The 21,848-nt window shown below is 47.8% G+C and overlaps 1 protein-coding gene across 1 annotated transcript in view; it reads right to left on the bottom strand.

Moving 5' to 3' along the window:
- Window positions 1-4,423: 4,423 nt before the first annotated feature.
- The window catches only part of LOC126547949 (phosrestin-2-like), a 519,260-nt gene continuing 501,835 nt past the window's right edge, over window positions 4,424-21,848 (bottom strand). Inside the window, exons 6-7 of the mRNA XM_072289367.1 lie at window positions 20,567-20,763; window positions 4,424-13,945 (exon numbers count right to left, since the gene is read on the bottom strand). Coding sequence (XP_072145468.1) covers window positions 13,388-13,945; window positions 20,567-20,763 — 755 coding nt within the window. The 3' untranslated portion in view covers window positions 4,424-13,387. The remainder of the gene's footprint in view (window positions 13,946-20,566; window positions 20,764-21,848) is intronic.

The raw sequence follows: 21,848 nt of genomic DNA, 5'->3' as shown, positions 1-21,848 counted from the left end.
AGTCTCATTATTTGACCCGCTGTGTGAGCTTCCATTAGCTCATCGATGGTGTTATGGAGTCCTAGCTCCAGCAGCTTCTCAGTGCTTGTGGACTGCGGAAGGCCGAGCACGCGCTTGAGGCCGGTTCTGATTAGGGAGTCGAGCTTGGCCTTTTCCGCTTTACCCCAATTAAGGTACGGTGCGATGTAGATAACATGACTCAGGAAGAATGCTTGATAGGCTCTGACTGGCAGCCTTCAGAATTCCACAGAACTGCTGACCCCTGCCGTGGAGACCAGTTTTATGCAGCTTAAACTTCTCGTTTGACGAAAGAGGAAAGCGACGCGATTGACGTCAGCACCGGTCCTGCCTCGTTCCTGCCCATGATGGGAGGCCCAAAGGGATTTAGAAGGCCCCTCACCAGGTCTGGCCATGTTGAGCTGACAAGCGCAGAGCATACATTGCGCGATAACGATCGTGTCTGCAAAGTATTACATCGCTCCGCTCCGCGGAAAGATCTGAAATTTCAAACCGAACGCCTTTTTTCCTTCTCGCGGCCGCCGCGCTCCAAGCCGGATGGTGACGTAGTCGTGCCCCTGCGCCTACGTAGTCGTGTCCGCAGTATGACGTCACTCGTGGTGACTAGTGACTTCGAGAATTATCCTAGACAACATCTATTATCTGTGCGATATGTTGTGTAGAGAAATAAACACACAAACGGAATGTCTGCGTGCTTTTGTTTTATTTCGCACCGAAGCGAGAGAGATGTACTTCCGCTTCGTCTGCTTGTTCCCAAGGTCGTGCGGTCACGTGCGCAGGTACCGAAACTGCCATTTTCTACCGTGTTCCAGCATGTGACCACGCTCTGCGCTCTGCTTGTTCTGCCTCAGTCTTCGTGTAGCACTGAATTAAACCACTAGTCAGGTTTCCTTTTGCACAGCTTGCAAAATCGCGCGCTGCACGAACGTGACAACAGCTCGCGCGCGACGCCGTGGGCGGAAGTGCGTAGCGCCGAAAAAAAAGCGAGGAGAAAAAAAGAATGAAGGCGGGGCCTCTAACGTACGCGTCACGCGATCCTCGAGGTCCGGTATGGAAGAACGTATACGGAAGAAATTTCGCTTGCGTAGGCCAGACGGGGCGAGTGAAGATTGGTAGTGAAGCGCGCCTGCTGGAATCATGGGTTCGCTGCACTGAAATATTTCTATCTCGGCTATTAATGAACCAATTTGAAATTTTTTTTGCGCCAGAACGATCCCTAAAGGAAGTGTCGTTCAAGGCAGAGTTCCCCTGGTGATGCACAGGGGTTTCGCATTTATCAGATAGGTGACTGGCAAGGTGTGGTACATCAGGGAGTGGCATAGGGACAGGACTAGAATCAAGTACTGTCCAAGTTACTTTCCCTGCAGCTTCCACCTCCTGTGCGCACGTCAACCTAGCGATGAGTGTCGTCGGGCGATTTAGGCGCCTATGCATTTGAGTGTCAGATTTACTGATGTATAAAGTTTGTAAACAGTGATAAGGTGCCAGCCTTTCTGAGGCACCTTATCTCTGTTTACAAACTTTATACCACAGTGTGCTATTCCATCTGACAGCCCCTTTCTAGTTTTACTGATGACATCCACGAAAACAGACGGTGCAGTTATGTCGATTGATTCCACAGGCTCAGGACAACGAATGTAAGCCTTCAGCAGAGTCTTGCGCACATCAGAAGCTTGTTCTTGCAAACATCGTTTTCTGCATGATGTGACTTCAATGACGCACACAAAAAAGTCAGCATTGATTGCGACAGAAAATATTAGACAACCCGCCGCGGTGGCTTAGGGGTTATGGTGTTGCGCTGCTAAGCACGAGGTCGCCAGATCAAATACCGGCCGCGGCGGCCGCATTTCGATGGGCGCTAAATGCAAAAGTGCTCTTGTACGGTGCATTGGGTGCATGTTAGCCCTTTAATGACGGCACATATAAATACCCGAAAAAAAGAAACGCCTGTGTACCGTGCATTGGGAGCACGTTAAAGATCCTCTGCTGGTCAATATTAATCCGGAGTCCCCCACTACGACGTGCCTCATAATAAAATCGTGGTTTTCACACGTAAAACCCCAGAACTAAATTCAAATTATTAGATAGCTATACGAAGTAAAGTTGGTGGTTTGACCTGCTGCATACTCTAAACATTCTCTTACTAAATGAATTAACAAGCACGTTATCACGTGCGCATAGAAAACACGAACACATCTCACTCGATGACCGCGGACACTCGCTGTGAGAACGATGTGATGAAGAGCGGCAGCAGTGGCGAGCGAATTCCCCTTCGTGTGGCCTCTCGCTTCAATGCGTACTAGGCGCTAGAGAGCTGAGCGCACACGAAGCCATCGCTCTCTCAGGTCAGCTAGCCTTCCAACCCAGCGCATATTGCCTCCAAGATAGCACGCGCGTGGCCGCGCTCAGCCACCGCAGCTGGAGTGGAAGAGGAAATGCGCACTAACCTGCTACCTTCCCCGTCATCCTAGCGTGCAGACATCTCCCCCCCCCCCCCCCCCCTTGCGTGCGTGAGAAGACAGCACGCATCCTCCCCACCTTCCACAGGTGCACGTTAAAGAACCCCGGGAGGTCGAAATTTCCGGAGTCCCCCACTACGGCGTGCCTCATAATCAGAAAGTGACTTTGGCACGTAAAACCTCATAATTGCATTTTTTCCCCACCTTCCTCCCTTGCGAGCGCGAGAACACACGGCCGCATCAAGCCACCATACTTATCGGCTCAGTCTGGCAAGATTTCACTCGCACCAGGACACTTGCTCAAAAGTCCTGGCTTTTGGGCAAATGTCCCGAGTCCTGACTTGGCCTAGTCGGTATGGCTAAAAGCCCCCCTTTTCCTTTTTTTCTGCACAATCTATACACCAGATATCATTTTTCATAATGCCTGACAGCTCAGTTGTATAAAATTATATAAACAGGATGAAGTGCCTCAAAAAGGCTGACCAACGTTTCGATAGGTGGACCTATCTTTGCCAAAGGCCGTCTTGTCATCCTTGGCGGGTTAGTTTTAAAGAATAAGTAGGGTTACTTTAGGTGCGTTCTTTGTCAGCGGTGGCTGGCTATAAAGCAAGAGACTGACAAGAAAATGAGCGCTGTCATTTGGCGTTTCTATAGGCATCGTTGCGGAAGGTGGTGTTGGAAGACGGAGGAGGGAAGCTGCAGAAGAAAAAAAGAAAACAGAAATAATTCACGTACGAACTCCTCTGAGAGTAGTCTAAGTATGCGTAAGCATTGTGCCACTTGCTCATCTCCACGCCGCGCTGTGTCATTATCAATGTTATGAAACTTGATCCTACCAGTATAAACAACAGCGCTGCGGCGACACGAACTGCTGCGTACGGTGGCACAAGGTGAATTGATGACGCAAGCAAATAATGGAGGTGGAGGCGACAGGTACGCTGATGACGTTCCGATCATTATAAGCCGTTATCGCTCTTTAGTGCTTTACCCATCCGCGTCGAACGATTATGAACCGCGACTAAACGTACTCCGGCGGCGGCTGCGTATGGCGCGGCCCTGAGGGCCTGTGTTCTCGCCGCTTAGTTCGCGTTAAAGCGAGGCGCGTGGGCTCTACCTTAAAAGCGATCTGCGTTGGGGAACAGTGCGCCATGTGCTGATAGCTTCGTGTGCGCTGTGTTCTCTCTGCTTAGCTCGCGTTGAAGCGAGAGGCAGCACGAAGGTGAATTCGTTCGCTGCACTGGACCCTATCTTGAAACCGATCGTCTTACGTGAAGGAAGGACAAGTTTCAACGTTCGGTTGGCACAGAAATACGCGTTTAAATAATATAGACAGAGAGGGGGACGGGGGTTGTTGGGGGAGGGAAAGGATTGAAAGCCTTCAGAGGACTGGACAGAAACCGCAGGTCGTAGGCAGCTTGCGTTTCTGGTTTTAGAAGAATGGTCGGGTCGGCCGGTCAGCAGCAAGGGGCATGAGTTGAAAGAATGACCTGAGTGGCCTAGGAACAGTGCGCCGAGAAATTTTTGTGTTACTTGTGTGCTTGAATGCTTAAAACGACGTTTTGTTAAGAAAGTAACTGAAACGCCAATGCATTTCTCCGCAAAGTTCGGGAATTAATATCTCGAAACTGGTGTCATCCTAAGAATTCGTTCCAAGTGGATCCGCCTTGCGAACTCCACGGCTAGTATTTGCAAATTGTGCTATGGGCCGTAAGGTAATTAGTTAGAACGTTAATTAGCAATCGCTTGTTAATTAGTCGACTATGCATTTCATTCTTTTTGCAAGTAGTGTCCTACGCTTCGAGTTGAACACCTCGTGAACTAGAATTATGCTGTCTGCTACAGGAAGCCTTAAAAATTTTTGAAAAGTGTTCGCTGAAACACCATATGTGCTCTATTGATAGACACAGCGAAGACTGTGCTCAATGAGGGACGACAGACACGGTATGTGTGGTGGCTTGAATTTTTATTTTGAAGTGAACATGATGTAAAATTATTTGTCCAGTATGTGATCTAAGCACACAATATGGTCTTTGAAAACAGGTGTTTAAGCGTCACATCACAATGGCTAGCTTAATTCAAAATCAAAACAGCATATCATAGAACGTAAACGACCGTTCTCAAAAACAGGATTATGTCACGGACACTGAAAAAAGTATTGAAGAAGAAAAACAAACAAGCACACAAACAACATAAAACTCATTCAGTTGTGGGTAACTTTCTCGCAGCATAAAATAAATAGATAAATAGTTGACGCAGAAGGATTTACATAGGTGCAAAAGATGAAAGGTTAAAGCTAGTATGCTGCGGTAAGAATACGTTATCTGTTTGTCACTGCTGAGAAACCATGTTACCTAGAAGTACATAACAGTCACAAACAAGATGTTCAAGCAAGCATGAACCAACTAGCCCAAGCAAGAGTTTTACTTGAAGATGTTTTCAACACGGCACATTTCCTTAAGAACAAGCGAGAGAAAAAAAGGAAAAATAAAAGATCTCAAAAGTTCACGACAACTGCAGATACAACGCTGTGCGGCCACAAGGCGCTGTCAGTGGCAACAAGTACAAAACATAAGTGCTCTTCTCAACCATCTGATGAGTCAAGGTGATTGTGTTGTTCGACACCTTCTCTGTGGCGCTTCGTGACGGCAGTTTTATGAGGAAATTCGAAGAAAAAATTAAGGTACATATATATTTTTTTTAAAGATTTTCTGCCTGTGCTTCACCCACGCCTATTCCGTGGGAAAACATTCGAACGCAGCGATGTTCGCGCAATAGGTGGCGCCCCACAGCATGGTGGGGGTGCACCTAAAAAAAAAAAAAAGAAAGAACTCTCTTTAGTCCGAGTACAATGCAACCGTGTCCACGCGCCCAGTTCGCACTCACTTTACTACGCTTGATGCGGATATTCCCTGGCCGGGGTTTTATCAAAATTTGCCCTAGAGGGTGCTGAACCATATTGGGACTAGCAGCGCGATACATCGGAAAATAAAATAAAGGAAGTAACAGTGCTTCTTCCAGTCTGCTATTTGCTCATTTCCTATGTTGTGTCAGAGACGCATATCTGATGTCGCCGAGCCCCCTGGTGCAGCCGCTGCACGTATAATGGCAGTAGTGTGACCGTTCCACGGATGCAGCCTCGGTGGTTCCTTGGTTATGAAGGTGGGTTCGCAGCAAACGTTCTAACATGCACCTTTCCTGCACAGGTCACTGGCACAGGACAGCCAAGCTGTAGCGCCTAGTATTTAAGTGCTTTCGCGCGTCATGTGACATGGCCACCGCTATCGCGAGCACTGCGGAGTTGATCATACGAAGGTCATCGCTACATCGAGCAAGCTGGGGTGGCTCATGGCTCATCCGTATCATGGCTACATCGAGAAAGTGAGGGTGGTTCCCTCAGGCGGAATGTGATCGGTGCGCAATTTACGGTACCCGAGGGCTGGAGAGATTTCAGCTCCTGGTCCGGGGCTCCTACAGTAGGGTTGTAAGCCCATTGCCGACCGACTAAAGATACAGAATTGAGCCCCCGTGTGTGCCACCTTTGCGCTATACCATCTCCTCCCCAGAAGGATGAGGGAAGCGGCGGAGATACCAGTGATTGTCTAGTAGAGAAACTGCATTGCCAATCTGGTGTATCAAAACAACAGCAACAGCAACAACAACAACAGTACATTAGTTAAAGAGGCCCCGAAACTATTCTTTGATCCTGCGAAAATCCCCCGTAACGGTATGAAAATATTTTGGAAATAGATTTTCCTGGCTGTCGCATCATCTTTTTTTCTTTTTGCTTCAGCTGCGGCAGTCATAACAAGCAAACTCTCTCACAGTACTTCTTCGTTTATGAGCCCTTCTTTTAAACTGGTAGCGACGGTAGAGGTGTAGCGGTGGTCCAGGGATCGTTTTGAGTTGCAGACAGAATGCCCGGACACTACAGTCATGGGTAAATGACCTCGTAACCCCTTCCTACAAACTAAGAGCGCTACAGACTAAGAGACCTCCATCTACCATGTTCGTTTCCTTCCACTAAACGATTGCCTTAAAGGACACCTGAATTGTTTTGACATAAAGTCACTTGGAACTTCTAGAGGATGACAACAATGCGGGAGTTGTTTCGTCGGTTAGGGATTCTCAAGACGTCCCAGGAACAGCTTTTGCTTCCTTATCGATGTGACCGTCCCTTATCACAAAGTGCACTACACTGGTGCAGCAAAGCTACGTAGATCTTGTGCTGCGCCCAACATCCCCACCTAGCTTGATTGCCAGACGGTTGCTTGACTAGACTAAGATAATAACGAACGGAAATAGGAATTTATGAAGAACTATATGACCGTAACTGCTAGTTCCACGTTTTGTGGGTACTGGCCGTTATCTGCACGTTGGCGATGAAAACATCTATAGCATGCAGTGCGCAGAAGAACGACTCCTTCAGAGCAACAACTTGAGCACATGAAGCTCACAGCGTTACAGGTGCGAAATAACTAGCCCCTACGCGAAACACCTGGTACTTCCTCTCTAGAATATATTGGCAGACCACCTAGCAATATGGCAGCGGACATGTTAATAACGTGTGATTCAGTTTTTATTTTATGATAAAGTTTTGATTATTATATCGTCTATTCCAGATTATGATGTCATATCACTTGTGCAACGCTTGCACACCTCTTCTTACATCGGGTAAAGTAAAGCAAATATTTAAACTGAGCACTCGGAGGCGTTTGAATTATATTGACCTATGCTTATTCCGTCGTCCGCGGGCCGCTTGCACAGTATTGTGGCGATGTGCCTATTGCCATGACAGGCGGCCTCTATGAGCAGTGGGAAAATATGCCATTCATACATTTGTTTACGCCAGCTGCAGTTTTATTTCCGCCACCCGAACGTGTTCGCGGATTGTGCCTTCACTTCAAGGCATTACTTTGTCAATGCAAAGGTGGACACACACGGTTTGTCTAAAATCTCTAGATCGGCTTTGGCCAAGTAGCGACAAGTTCCTCCTCTCCTACCACGCTTTCCTTTGCGGCTCGCGTCGGCCGCCATGTTCTTCCTTCCGGCGGCGCGGTTGTACGCGCTGTATATGCACATGAACGGTGTGCATTTACAGTCACGGCTTTGCTGTAAGAGACAGGAAAGAAATGTGGCAAATGAGTTAGGTACTTACAAGAAGAGAAACGTGCCAGTAATGCGTTCCAGCTGTTATTTACGTGCTGTTTTTGTCGTAGACGGTGCGAGCGGTGAAACTGCTTAGTCGTAGTGCAGCTGCCTAGTTCGCGAGAGAACAGTGCATGCGCGCATCTTTGTATATGCAGAGTGTTATTGCCGATGTTCGATCAGTCGCTCGTACGTAGTACAATTCAGAATTGTGCCTGAAGTTTTGTATGTGAAGTTTGTTTTTGCAGATGTTTGCAACGGTTACTCGCCCGTGGCACAATTCAGAACTGTGCCTGAACATTCGCGTGCAAGCGGTGCAAACTTATTTTCCTTAGTAAACAGTGCGCATAGCTCTTCCCTGCCCTTGCTCGCCATCCTCGTTCCCTCCCCTCGCCATCTTCTCCCTATCCCTTTTATTTCTGTCGGCCGCAGCTTGTGTGCGCAAAACCTCAGATAGCAACTGCTGCGGCCGGCAGCGTCTTTTCCTCTCGTTTTGTACTCTAATAAAACCACTACCGAATCTCCTGTATGCTGCTGTTTAAATATTCGACAATAACTCAACTAAGCAATTTTAAGTAGGATGTCGCACTGCGTGGCTACGCGTCATTCGAGCTCAAGAACGAACCCACGATCACAAAGCCAAATTTGCCGTTCGTAGCCGAATCTGGTTAGCGCTATTCAGACTGATGCTAAGCTTTTCAAAATGTGCATTCCGCCCGCAGTTGTGCTATCTGTGCCTTTAATACGTGTAAACCATTGTCTTGAGGTGAACAATGAAACATTGCAGCAGCAGGCAGCAAGAAGCGTCCGGAAAGGTACGCTGACTTCCAGCAAACAGCGACAGATATACAGAAGTCACCTTCGCTGAAAATCTGTAGCCGACACAATTCCACAAGCAAGAAACTAAGCGTGCTAGCGCCGTCGAACTCAGCAGCTGGACTGGCCCAGGAAGAACATGGCGAACGGAAGCAGCTTCCAGCCGGAAGTGGGCGCTGTCCAACAAAGTGCGTCGGTGGCGCCGCAAACGTTTTCGGTACTTAGCTTTTAAAGCTCATAAAGAGACTTTAGGTCTGTCCGGATAGTGCCGTTGCCGTTTGGCACGCGCTTGCTTCCGAAATGGGGGCTACAATGCAAAGCAAGCCTCCGCACCTCCTCCTTCCAGCGTCGCAGCAAAGAAGGATGTCATGAGTAATCAATGAAGGCAGTGCAATCCCAGAAGAGGACCAAGGCGCACCGTCTTGTGTGTGGCGGGCCAGTTGGCTCTCGATAACCTACTCAAGTACAGTAGCCCAAACGGAGAGTGCAGGCAAAGGGGGACGAGTTCTTCAGCGTTAGTCATGAGCATACCTTTTAAAGCTGCGAGGTGCAATGAAAGCGTAGCGAAGGGCATCAATTAATCAACGGCTCTCGTGTTTCGTTTTACCCTCACACAGTGTCCTAAAAGCAAGAAGAGCAACAAAGGTGAAGTGTAAGAAAACAAGTCTTAGCACTGAGCACTGGCTAAACTCAGTAGTGGCTATGTGACCGTGGTGAATCCCTCGCAAAATGTTGACAGAATCAGTAGAACTTCGCTCTTGTTTAGAAGAAGCTTTATTTAAAGCGAACAGCTCTTAGTGTCCTTACGAAAACTGTCTAACTTTATTCCTTCCGCAAAAGAAAGGATAACACCGTGACAACTGCAGCAAAATATCGACTAAAAGAAGACATCACCAATGGTATCGAACGTGGGGCAGTTCCCCTGCGGACAATTGACACTTCAACGAACTGTAGCACGCCAGTGACGAAACCCGAATGCTAAAAGCAGCAGTGACTCATGGGGCACGCGTTCAGGCTCGAGCCATAGTGCGCGGGAAAGGCTGAAATCAGCTATGAGGTAACAGAAGGGAAGCGAAAGAAGAAACGAAAGAAGAAATGCAGCGTAGGCCGCGGTTCGCGTGTCTGAAGGTAAAGTGGAGCCACGATGCACGAGAAACTCGTGAACCAGCAACGAGGTGAAAGAAGCGATACTGGTAGCGGTAATGAACAAATTAATATGCAAATGGCATTACTTGCGTGTCACATGCTAATAAAAGATTTCACCGACGATTACGATAGTTCCTAATGCGAAATTTGACTGCGGCTCTACAGTGGTTTCATTTTTCGCGATATATTGGCTGGCGCGGACAATCTGTCTCCTGCGGCACATTGCGAACGGAGCGAAGTGTGGCACCACTGCCTCGCTAATCGGGAGATCGCGAGAGGGAGCGCGTGGGTGACGCGTGGCCGCGATGCACAGCAGCCGCCGCAGGCAGACCTCTCAGCTAGACCATAGAGTTTCACGCAATAATTTCTAGAGGGAACTCTGGCGCTAATGTCTACGGCAGCTGCAATCGGGGAAGTTCAGCCAGCGTGGGAATTATGGGAAGTACATGGATTTGCCCAAACTTCGTCCTTCTGGCTTGATGCGGCATGGTGACTTCGAAGACTCACAATTTTCAACAAAGCACTGCGCAACAAATAATTAAAGAAACATTATCAAAATTGCCCGGCGGCAGGATTCGAACACAGGACCTCAGGCCGGAAGCACGATATTGAAACCATTACGGCACGGACGCATGCACTGACAAGAGCCATGGAACGCCCTTATGAATTTCTCGCGGCCAGGTCAGCGCGTTGAGACGCTTGGTGCGTTTCGATTTGGCCACCTCGACAGGCCGAACCGCTGCAATTAAGAGTGATTGTGTGTGTTCGCAGAGTCTTCTACACTTAACAATGTATTGATTACTTTGGGGCAATGAAGGCAGACAAAGCGTAATAAACGAAGTCGCAAGAACGCCTGAAGCCACAAGCACGAAGATCACACAAATCCACGTACTTCTCATCATTCCCATGGTGGCTGAACGATTGCAGCACCAGAGCTCCCTCTAGTAATTATTGTAGGAAGCCAGACGACTCGTGCTACTCCGGCGCCACTTCGCAGCCACCGCCGCCGCACTACTCGACGCTCGATTCAGGAACGGGCGCCTGTAGAGCTGCGCAATAAAATATTTGTCCGTTCAGTCAGGCGGCGAACACATTCAGTAACGTATGTGCGCGAGCGATGGTTCTTACAAACGTAACACAAATTGCTCGCTCACGAACCTGCATGTTGTTCTAAGGCGCATGAAATATACAATAATGATTTTTTTTTACCTTAACGGCTGCTCCACGTGGGTGCGGTTGAGGTAAAGTGGTGGTAAAAGGGGTGGGGGTGAAGAGAACCATTGCACTTGCTGGTTCTTTGTCTTTCTTAAATGCAAGCACAGTACAATGCATCACGCAAGGAGCTTTGCAACATGGATGATTAATCCTTACCTAGAGCGAACGTTTTTCCATAAAGTAACGCCACAGAATAAGACCTTGGGCGGAAAATGAACTATCTTTTGATTTGATTTTGACTTTATCTCTCACATATTGAGTACGGGTGTTTTGTATTGTTGTGGGTCTTTCGTGCTTCAATACCGCACTTCTTCCAGCTGGTAGCAGACATAAAGAATTAATCATTTGATTCTCGATTTTGCAGTTCACAACATGGAGGCTTACTAGGAACGGTAACCTCCCTTTATTTAGTTTTTTCTGACTGGCTCTGCATAGCTGGAACGACGAACTTTTGATCACTTCTGGCTCCTTCGATAGAGTAGAAGAAAAACAAACTGAACGAGCATATACGCTGCGATAAACTGTTGAACGACGAAAGCGACATTCACAGCCCAATTTCCATGACATAGTGGCCATACGTTACTGGCTATAGGAAAATAAAAAAAAAAATATGCACAACAATAAACATTTTCATGTTTGTCACTCGTTTGTGAACAATTTGTGGCCGTTTAGCGACTGTAGCTTCATGTGGTGCACAGCCAAAAAAGATTCCGCGGGTCACGCGAAGCAAACGCGGTGGCAGCATTCATTTGTACAAGCCGGCGCGGCGCCGGTGGCAAAACGCCTCTGCAGCACACTTTCCAGTCCACTCGCACATCGACCTGAGCTTCCATCCAGGTTTCGTGACCGGTGCCAGCTTGAGCGTCCGAATCGTGGTTGCATGGTCACGCAGCATATTTTCGCGGCTGCATCTAAAAATAAAAAATAAAGAAAATATTCCTGCCCGTTGCACTGTGCTCAACGGTGCATATTTTATTGCTGTGTTTTGGTTTTATCGCGTTTGTGGTAGAGGTACCGCGCAAGACACTTTACTTTCGCCATTCCCCCATTTGTTGAACATGTAACGGGAGAACCTTTGTACGCGTGATACACTATTGCTCTCTAGGAAATTGACCGAATTTCTCTACGCACCATGACGGTGTGATGGTTTAAACTGAAAGCTCGTCAGGGATACTAATATAGCAAATATTCTAAAGAAGGTTTCAAGAGTAGCACTCTGTTGCGAATACCCATCTCATATTTGTTGATACGGTGTGTGAAGTAAACCTTTTTTGATGGAAAAGAAACGAACACTATAACGCATCAGTGGCGTACCTGGTGTCACATGATCTCTGGGACTTGCACGATTATGCTTGACCTGCGCATCTAAGGAGAAATTTTACCACGTTGGCGGGTGTCCCTCATGATGCGGTGTGACGTAGTTCTAATTTGTGCACTCCTTACCTTAGAATTGTCTATGCTTGAAAGTATTAATCACAGGTGTTTGTACAACTACGCAGCTTCTGTGCAGCTGAAAAATCACTGTCAAGAATGGGACGCTTTCTAACATTTATCTTTAGATATCTTGCGGTGTCTAAAAGTTTACAGCCAGCGTAATTTTACAGCTATTGCGTGTCACAAATTAATAATTATATCGAGCATCCAAAGCTTACAGTTGACATTAGGTCGCCCTTTCTATATTTGTTCAATTTTCATTTTGCCCGCATTACCACATGTGCGTTTTATTGTTGTAAATAGACAATGAAAACTTAGTGAAAGTCATGGTTCATGGAGAGGAAACTCAAAGGTGTAATAATTCAAGATTTAGAAGATAACTCAAGATTTAACTCAATATACATTCAGGTCAGATAACAGGTAGATCAACTTTTTCATTTATTAAAATGATGATTGACTTTGGTGACAAGAGCAAATGAAGTCGGCTTAAGATAAGCAGGAAAAAAATTATCGAGGAGAACTTGTAAATCTGACAGTAGGGTGGATGATAGATAGAAAAAAAGTGAAAGGAATGTCTACAAACAGTGGCTGTGTACATAAAGAGGATGTAACTTCCTAAAGTCTTGACTATAATTCAAACACCACTCCAATATCGGCTAAAGATTGGGCCGGCACAGAGATTGGTGGCTTGAAGGTGTTCACGGGCGCCGACAGAAAGTATCCTGCGAGCGTAGTTCGGAAACCAAGACATCACTTTTGGAACGGCCAGACCCATGCTTAATGAACGTCACGCTATTATACCTGCTTTGGTTGCTTAGTGGCTTTGCATTTGGCCCCAACGGGGGCCAAATGCAAAGACGTCAATGTACCGTGCATTGTGTGCACGTTAAAGAAAACCAGCTGGTCCAAATTAATCCGCTACGGCCTGCCTCATAATCGCGAATTTGGTACGTAAAAAACCAGAATTAAATCTTTTCTTAATCACGCCACGGGCGCCACTTTGCGTTCCCAGGTTTCGCGCGATCAAGCTGGCACCGCCTGGTCGACTCAAAAAAGGTAGCCGCGCTCGGTTCGCCGCGCACTGCCGAGCCGAAACAGACCAGAGAGAGTGGATGGTCCCGGGGTGGATCCGAGTACACGCACAGCCTGCTTCACTAGGTGTTGGCCTCGGGTCGGCTGCTGACGGCTAGCCGGCCAATGTCCTCCGAGACGCAGTCGGCGACAGAGTCCGCCGAGTCATCGGGTTGCAGTGGCGACGCGAGCGGCGTGCGGTTCGCGCCGTGCTGCGGGGGCCGTGGGAGCATGATGCGGAATGGCAGGCGCACGACGAGTGGCCGGTCGATACAGCCCAGGATGGCCTTGACCTTGACCTCGTAGCTGACGTTGACCCCGTACGGGTTCTTCTCCCGCGGGTTGAGCAGCACTGTGGTCGACGAAAGGCTGTACGTGGTCGCATCCTCCTCGTGGAACTCACTCTCCACGGCCAGCGCCACGGGGAACTTCTCGCAGCTCTGAAGGCGCACCTCGAAATCGCGCGACACGGTGGTGCCTGGCGGCACGGCGCGGCCGGGACCCGAGTCTGCGCTGCCGATTAGGTTCTTGAACCGGCCGTGCGTGAACATGCAGACATGCACGTGCTGCAGGACGGCCACCTTGAGTCGCTGCACCGTCTTGGAGGAGCCGTTGTTCATGGTGACGTGGATGCGCACCACCTGCGAGAGCACAAGGCGTCAGCCGCCACAAATGGGAAAGCATACGCCCATTTTTACATGTCAACCCAATACGGTCGAAAAATGCGGGTCGGAAATTGCGCTTTTTGAAGAAAAGGAAAACATCACCTTTTTTTTATTTTTAAAGGGACCCTGAAACGATTTTGACGATTTTGCACAAACGTACGGAGTCGTTAGAGTAGGTCCTTCTGATCATTAATTGACGTATCTAAGTGCTCCGCGTAAAGCGTGTATAATTTATTATAAAGTTTTAAAACAACTGTACATGTACATCGCTGCCGATCGCAGCACATCGCTCGGCTGAATTTTAAGCCGCTCCTACCCATTTGACGTCATTCGCCCCAATGACGTTAGTAGGGTGAGCTATCAGACTGCTGCCCAGGACGCGTCATTAATAATTTGTCCAACTTCATGGTGAACAAATTTTGTTCGTAATAGTTGGGATGTTAGTTAATTTGTTTCTACAAAAAGAATGTAACAGAAAGAGAATGCACAAGAACAATTTCTCACTACACTTATGCACTTCCGGCACACAGCAAGCGTCCTCTGCTTGCGTTACTACTTGCTCCATTTTGACGAGAGCTCCGTGGTCAGAGTCGGTCTCAATCTTATCGCGAGCACCATGATTCGACTTTGTTGCGTTGTGGGCTGCAAACTTAGCGACTGGCAATATGTCAAGCAGGGACATCGTGTCCCTCTGCAAGGCAGCAGACGAGCGGAATGGCTGCAGTTTATCAGACTGTCGCTACCCGATCGGCGCCTGGATTTGCGCGTTTGCGGCCGTCACTTTACACCAGATAACTACCACAATAGCGTTTCGCGAGTCTGGTATTCGGCTAAGCGCAAGCGCAAGGGGACAGGGCCTGGCCGTTTGACCATGCCGTTTCACGGTATGAGCAGAAGCGCAAATGTGAATGGTCTGCGCGGTGCAGCCACTTGGTGGCGCAGAGCTCAACGACACACTGTAGTAGTAACGAAATGTATTCTTCTTTGCTGCTAGTGTAAATTTTTCACAGGAGTGAAATCGTCAACATGTTGTTTTTGTACATGTTTAAAATGTTTTACACTTGGTTAGAGCAATATAAGCGCTTTGTTTGGCTAGTTAAGCTCTGCGCCAACATGTGGCTGGACCGTGCAGACCGATCAGGCCGCTCACGTACGTCTGCACTAAAGTTCCTTCATCAGCTTGAGTTTATGCCTCCAGCGTTCCGTCGAAACGCCCAGCTCGCCTGTGGTTACCGGAATACCAGACACGTTCGGCGCTGCGACAGAATGGCCGCAACGCACGCTGCATCGATAGCTCTCGCTTGGGGTCGACTGTCGAGCAGCTGGCGGAGAGTTTGGAGAGGCTTCACGCGCTCGCTTCTAGAGAACCGAAAGTCGACGACACGACGTGCCATCATGACGCAGAGCCAGTGAAGGCGGAGCTCAGCCCCGATCCCTCGGCGAACGAGCTGAGGAGAAAATGCATGACTGTGGAGGACGGTAACTTGTAATCGTCCGTAGCTCTCTTAAAATGAGACGCTTCACACAAATTGTAGTGCGAATGATTAATTTTAGATTTACCCTACGCGTCTACAAAATTTGTCCGAACCGTTTCAGGGGCCATTTAATGAAAAAATACGCTTCAACATTCTGTTTTCATGTGTAAAAGATCAAGACATTTCTATAAACAGAAGACTGAAAAATCATTCTAAATGAGGCATAGTGCCTGTGGGGGCTTCATTTTTCCAGTCACGTTCTTCTGATAAAACTCAACACCACCAGTTCTGCCCAAATGGTGAGCTTTCCTGGTGTAACAACAAGCGAGCACTAGCTCTGGCTGAATCGGCAGTGGCTCATTTTCCACTTTTGACCTGTGCTCTAGCGACGGCTATGCCTCATTTTCATGAATCTGCAATTTTGCATGAACATGGACAAGGAAGTACGCAGCTATTTAAGCGTTATTGTAACTTGCAGTACTTTTTTTTTGGATCATGCTCATTTTAGAAAACCAATCATCAATGTTCTGATAACTCTACATAGTCGAAATTAATTTTCTTTTATGCGAAAGCAACAGATGGCTCATTGAGCGAAAACCGGGATGTCTGTAGCAGCGAAACGGTACCTAAATTCCCATTGGCTGAGACGCCACATCACGTGCGCTCCTCGACGGAGCACAGCGGGCGAAAGGGTCCACCTACTGCCGCGCTGGAGCGCGAGGTGTTGCGTGAGGGGAGAGGGCATTGTCGCGAAGCCACGTCACTGTCGCTCTCGAGGGCCTGTGTATTCTGCGCGTTCCTTGGCCGCGCGAGCTCTATCCTGTATTCTAACTTCACCTCAGTAATCGCTATAAATTAATGTATATAACAAATAACAGAATATATTCGAAGGGAAAGGCGTTGGCGCTGGTGAGTTTCGAACCTACGGCCCCACGCTCAGAACCTGAGTGTCCTGCCCACTGGGCTAGACCAGCGCCTCGTATATAGCAAGCCTGTGCACCCTGCCTTATCCCATCATGCTACTTGGACCGAAATTGCCATTGCCAAGCCCGGCGTGACGAAAGCGGTGATGTCAAAGCATCACGTCTTATTCGAGAGCCTCCCCATTAGATACTAAGGCAGTCGGGCTGGGTAGCATGACGGCACGCATGGAAGTGTACCGGCCTTGTGCTATCTAGTTGGCCAAGTGTCTCAACGCGCTCAGTTGCCGGCGCGGAGTTCGTAACTCAAAGGACCACTCAGCGGCGTTCAAATGGACATTATTGCTTTTACACTGCTTTCGCCCTCAGATTCTTTCTTTAAATGTAAAGCTGATTATGAAACCTAAGCCTTGCACAAGAGACCGTAATTTTCCCACTTCAAACAGGCACATAAAATTATTGAAAAACTAAAATTATATCAAAAATATGAGAACAAACCTTGTGCATAAATGCTATCAAATTAGCTTTGTTCAATTTTTCATCTGTATCTAACAAAGGCGGTCTGCCTATTCCTTTCGCGCTCTCTCACTGCGCACAAGTATACGGTTTTCAGCATCATTCTGTACTTGTCGGCCACTCACATTGGGCGCTATTACTTCATTTTTATGATGGTGATGACCGCGAAGGCTACCAGACATCTTAACCTGTATATCCGACGCGACGGTGAGTGTGTGTCGCGGCGAGACTGCGTCGCGAGAGCTCCGGCGGCCTCGCATTAAAGCTATTCCAAACTTTTTTATGCCAATTCTGCAATCAGCCCTCCACGATTGGTCAAAAACATTTTTGGACCACCCCCTATTCGCCTGCCTGTCACGCCACGTCACGAGAACTGCGGTAGCTCCCCATCTGATATGACGTGTACACACTGATTATGCATGACTGGACCGAACAAAAGAAAAATAGTTATTTCTCATTCGACGCAATTTCGCCAATAGCCCTCGGCTATTGGTCAAAAGTTTTCGGGCTGCATTCCCTTCACCTACCTGTCACGCGACGTCACAAAACCACGAAAACTCACCGCGTCAAAGTGACGTGTACGCGTTAAAGATGCCTTAATATACCGAACAAAACTGAATTCTTTTTTTGAATGGCCACAGGCTGCCCCTTCTTGAAAGAAGGAATAAAAGATGGCTGCCACCGATCACTCACGCGCTGGCTATTCGCACCTGCCAGAGAGCATGGGCTTATTTACGTATAATGAAACTTTTTGCGTGGCCGTCTAACGTTATCGAGCCCTTTCGGCACGTTTACGACCTCGTTCTGACAACTCTTCTTTGCTGAGGATCTGTTCTTAAGCTTCCGTTGCATGCCGCCGCGATTTTCGACCAGCCACCGCAAGATAAGTAAAGGGAAGCGGACCAATCGCAGACGCCGGCACCACCCTCTCCATCCGGTTATCTATTTTCGTTGCGCTGGATCGGCCTCATCGAAACCCTCTCCACTTAGCGTGCTCCTTGCCTCCTGCAAGCCAATTACAAACGAAAAACCGCTCAATGTAAGCAATGTTAGTCGTTTTGAAAGCAAAGAAATGTGACCTCCTATAAACTAAGAAGGCGTTTGATTGGGCTGTTGAGGCAACGCTGCGGGTTACCGCCCAATGTTGCGTCGGCGGTTACGCAAATTTGACGTTAGGAGATTGTAATAAAAACACATTGAAATAGTTTTACGTCATGGGGCCCATTGTTATTTGCTACGTTGGGACATTGTCTTATAGCTTGCACTGTCAGGGTAGCCACGATAGTGCAAGCTTTAGCTACGCTGTCCTAGTTACGACGCTGGGAGTATGAAGCAATCAATGAATAAAAACCGTGAATTACTCCGGCAGATAAGTTACTTGACGCAGTGGCACGCACACTACAGTAAACTGCCGAAGCTTATACGCTTCAGAATTTGCCGAAGGCACGTGCTTCCTTACATTTACGACCCTACCAGCAAAATTGATCGCACGTATTCTCTCGTGAAAGGCAGACTTCGGCTGCACTCAAAGATGTGCGAAGACGACGAAAATCATCACATTTCTGAGTCACTGCCATTGTACTTCATCAATTCCCTGAAACCATACTATCGTAGGACTTATCAAGTCATAAACAAAAGACTATTCGAGCGTCAAGGCAATATTGTTCAAAAGTACGGTGATGACAAAAAAAGTATAGCTGGCTTTGCGTTCATATTTTAAACATTACCTACTTGAAACGGTATTGGAGTATGTTATTTCCACGCTTAGCGACGAACAGAGTTATGGACTTGTTCAATATTTTTATATCACACAATGATGTTGCGGTCGCAGTCGCATGACCTCTATTTCATCCTGCTTAAGTGAATCACCATTGTCGTGAACGAGGAGAAGGGAAACAGGGGGCAGCCAGCAGGAAATGAAGCCTAAGAAAGCATAGGGGTAATAGTTGTGGGGCCCTAAAACGTAAAACTATTCCAATATGTTTTTATTCCAATTTCCTGACGTCAAATTTGTGTAACCGTCGACGCAAGCATCGGCGGTACCCGCCGTGGTTGCTCAGTGGCTATGGTGTTGGGCTGCTGAGCACGAGGTCGCGGGATCGAATCCCGGCCACGGCGGCCGCATTTCGATGGGGGCGAAATGCGAAAACGCCCGTGTACTTAGATTTAGGTGCACGTTAAAGAACCCCAGGTAGTCGAAATTTCCGGAGTCCTCTACTACGGCGTGCCTCATAATCAGATAGTGGTTTTGGCACGTAAAACCCCATAATTTATTTTAAGCATCGGCGGTCACCCGCAGGGTTGTCTGAACAGACCAATCAAACGCTCTCCTCGTTCATAGGAGGTTACTTTTGTTTGCTTGAAGAACGAATAACATTGCCTACCTGAGCTGCTTGTCTTATCTAATTGGCTGACAAGAGGCGAGGAGCACGCTCAAGTGGAGAGGCATTCGATGGGGCCGAGCCACTGCACTGAAAATCGATAACCGGACGAAGAGGGTGGTGTCGCGGCGTTTCCGATTGGTCCGCTTTCCTTTACTTATCTTGCAGTGGCTGGTCGAAAATCACGGCGGCATGCAACGGAAGCTTAAGAGTAACGCTAACACAGATCCTCAGCAAAGAAGAGTTGGTAGAACGAGGTCGTAAACGTGCCGAAAGTGCTCGATAACGTTAGACGGCAGCGCAATAAGTTTGATTATACGCAAATAAATCCATGCTCTCAGGCAGGTGCGAGTCGCCAGTGCATGAGCGATCGGCGGCAGCCATCTTTTATTCCTTTCGGAACGGGGCAGCCTGCGGCTATTCAGAAGAAAATTCACTTTTGTTCGGCATATTAATGCATTTTTAACGCCTACACGTCACTTTGACGCGGTGAGATTTTGCGGTTTTGTGACGCCGCGTGACAGGCAGGTGAAGTGGGTGCAGCCCGAAAACTTTTGACCAATAGCCGAGGGCTAATGGGGAAAAGGCGTCGAATCAGAAATGACTGTTTTTCTTTTGTTCGGTCAAATCATGCATAATCAGTGTGTGTACGTCATATCAGATGGGGAGCTATCGCGGTTTTCCTGACGTCGCGTGAGAGAGAGGTGAAGTGGGGGTGGCCCAAAAAAAAGTTTTTGACCAATCGCGGAGGGCTGATTGCAGAATTAGAATAGGTTTACGTTATAGCGCCCGTGGTTGAAATTGAAATGTAGAAAATAATGAAGGGGGGGGAGGGGGGGATTTAAAAGCAGACGAAAATATAACTTGTCACCGATAGGGACCGAACCCACAACTTTCGCATAATGCAAAGCTTTCGGGTTTGGTCCCCTGTAGCACAATGCGTTGGCGGGCTAGTTGGTGCGAATCCATGAATACTTTGTTTAGCGCAAAAAACAACAGACACAAGAAGCGCCTTGTCCTGTCGTCTTTCTTGTGTCTGTTGTTTTTTGCGCTAAACAAAGTATTCATGGATCCCCTGTAGCAGTATTAGAAAATTAGACTGTAGCGGCATTTGAAAAGCAGCATCGTTATGCGCTGTGCAATTTACATAAGCTAAATACCAGAGACCACTGGTGTACAGAACTGGTGTACGGAAGCTGTTATCAGAAAGAACCTTCACAATGGCTGTCAGAAACAAGGTCCCATGAGTGACGTCACCGCCGGAGGCAAGCGCCCTCGGTCGAGAGACGCTTGGGGTGCACTCACGTCTCCCTGGTGGTACGTCTCTCTGTCCAGCGACGCCTGCAGGTCCAACCGGCCGGGACAGAATACGAACGTTTTGCGTACGCTGGCTGAGGGCGGCCGCACAGTCAGCGCATCGGCCGCCGCGTCCGCGTACTGCACGCAGCGGAGGGCCATGCGCACGGTGTTGCGCTTGTGCGGCTTCTCGTCCGACCGTTCGCCTGCGCACACCGACGACAAGAAAGGACGACCACTTCAGAGCGGCAGCGAGCTTGCCCCTGTCTAGAGGGTAAGCACGCACTCGGGCACTGCGTGCAATGCGAAAGGCGCTTTATTTCCTATTTATACTTTTTGTGCGCAAACAAACAGGGACGAAGAATAGGGGCAACACAAGGTCGATCAGCGCTCGTCCTTGTGTTGCCCCTATTCTTCGTCCCTGTTTGTTTGCGCATAAAAAGTATAAATATGAATATGTTCCAACTAGGCCGACTCGCAGTTATGCTTTATTTCCCTCTGATGTTATGGAGCTTCGTTCGGCAGATTTCACAGAACGAAATTTTTGTAAACTCAGTCTTATTATGGCCGTTGGTTAAGCGCGGCAGTCAGCGATAGGCAAATGTTGGCATTTCCTTAGATGAGTTTGGTATACTGTGTTTAAAATATTAGCGCTGTGTTCAACATATCGGTGTGGATATATGTGGCAATAGGAACCAATCCCTGAGTATAAAAGCAAAAAAGAATGCGGAATGCAATACTGTACGTGCTGGTGTCGATTTATCAACATTTGTTAAAAGCGAACGAATGATCGATAGCTACCGAATGCACTGTTTTGAATCACTAGCATTCTATTAATCATAAATATCTTCCCGCGGCGATAACGAGTATATAGTAATACGATAGGGATACTGTAGCTGGAACGCCGCGATATGCTGATTGGGATGACTTTGCACCCGAAATACGGGCATACACATATTTTACGAGGACATAAATATAAGTAAGCCTGTTTGAGGGTGCCTGAAATATGAGATCAGTTGATTCCTAACTCGGCAGGCTGTTTGTGGGTAACATAATTATGTGAAGTTAACTCTTAAATTTAGGCTCTCTCACTGACCCGAACGAGTCAGCCTAGGTGTCCTTGGCTTTGGATACGAATAACATTTAAGTATGACTTAAGCACTCGCTACTTATGGAGAAAAAAGGAAGTAAAGAAACTGACCTGACTTGATGGTGTGTGAATACACAACTGGCCTATATAAAGGGGCACTTCAAAACGCAGGAACAGAATAGTTCACAGGCATGAGCAAAG

This window comes from Dermacentor andersoni, chromosome 1 (genome assembly GCF_023375885.2).
Source record: "Dermacentor andersoni chromosome 1, qqDerAnde1_hic_scaffold, whole genome shotgun sequence".
NCBI lineage: Eukaryota > Metazoa > Arthropoda > Arachnida > Ixodida > Ixodidae > Dermacentor > Dermacentor andersoni.
The sequence above is the reverse complement of the archived record's forward strand: the minus strand, read 5'-3'. Positions and strand labels throughout refer to the sequence as shown.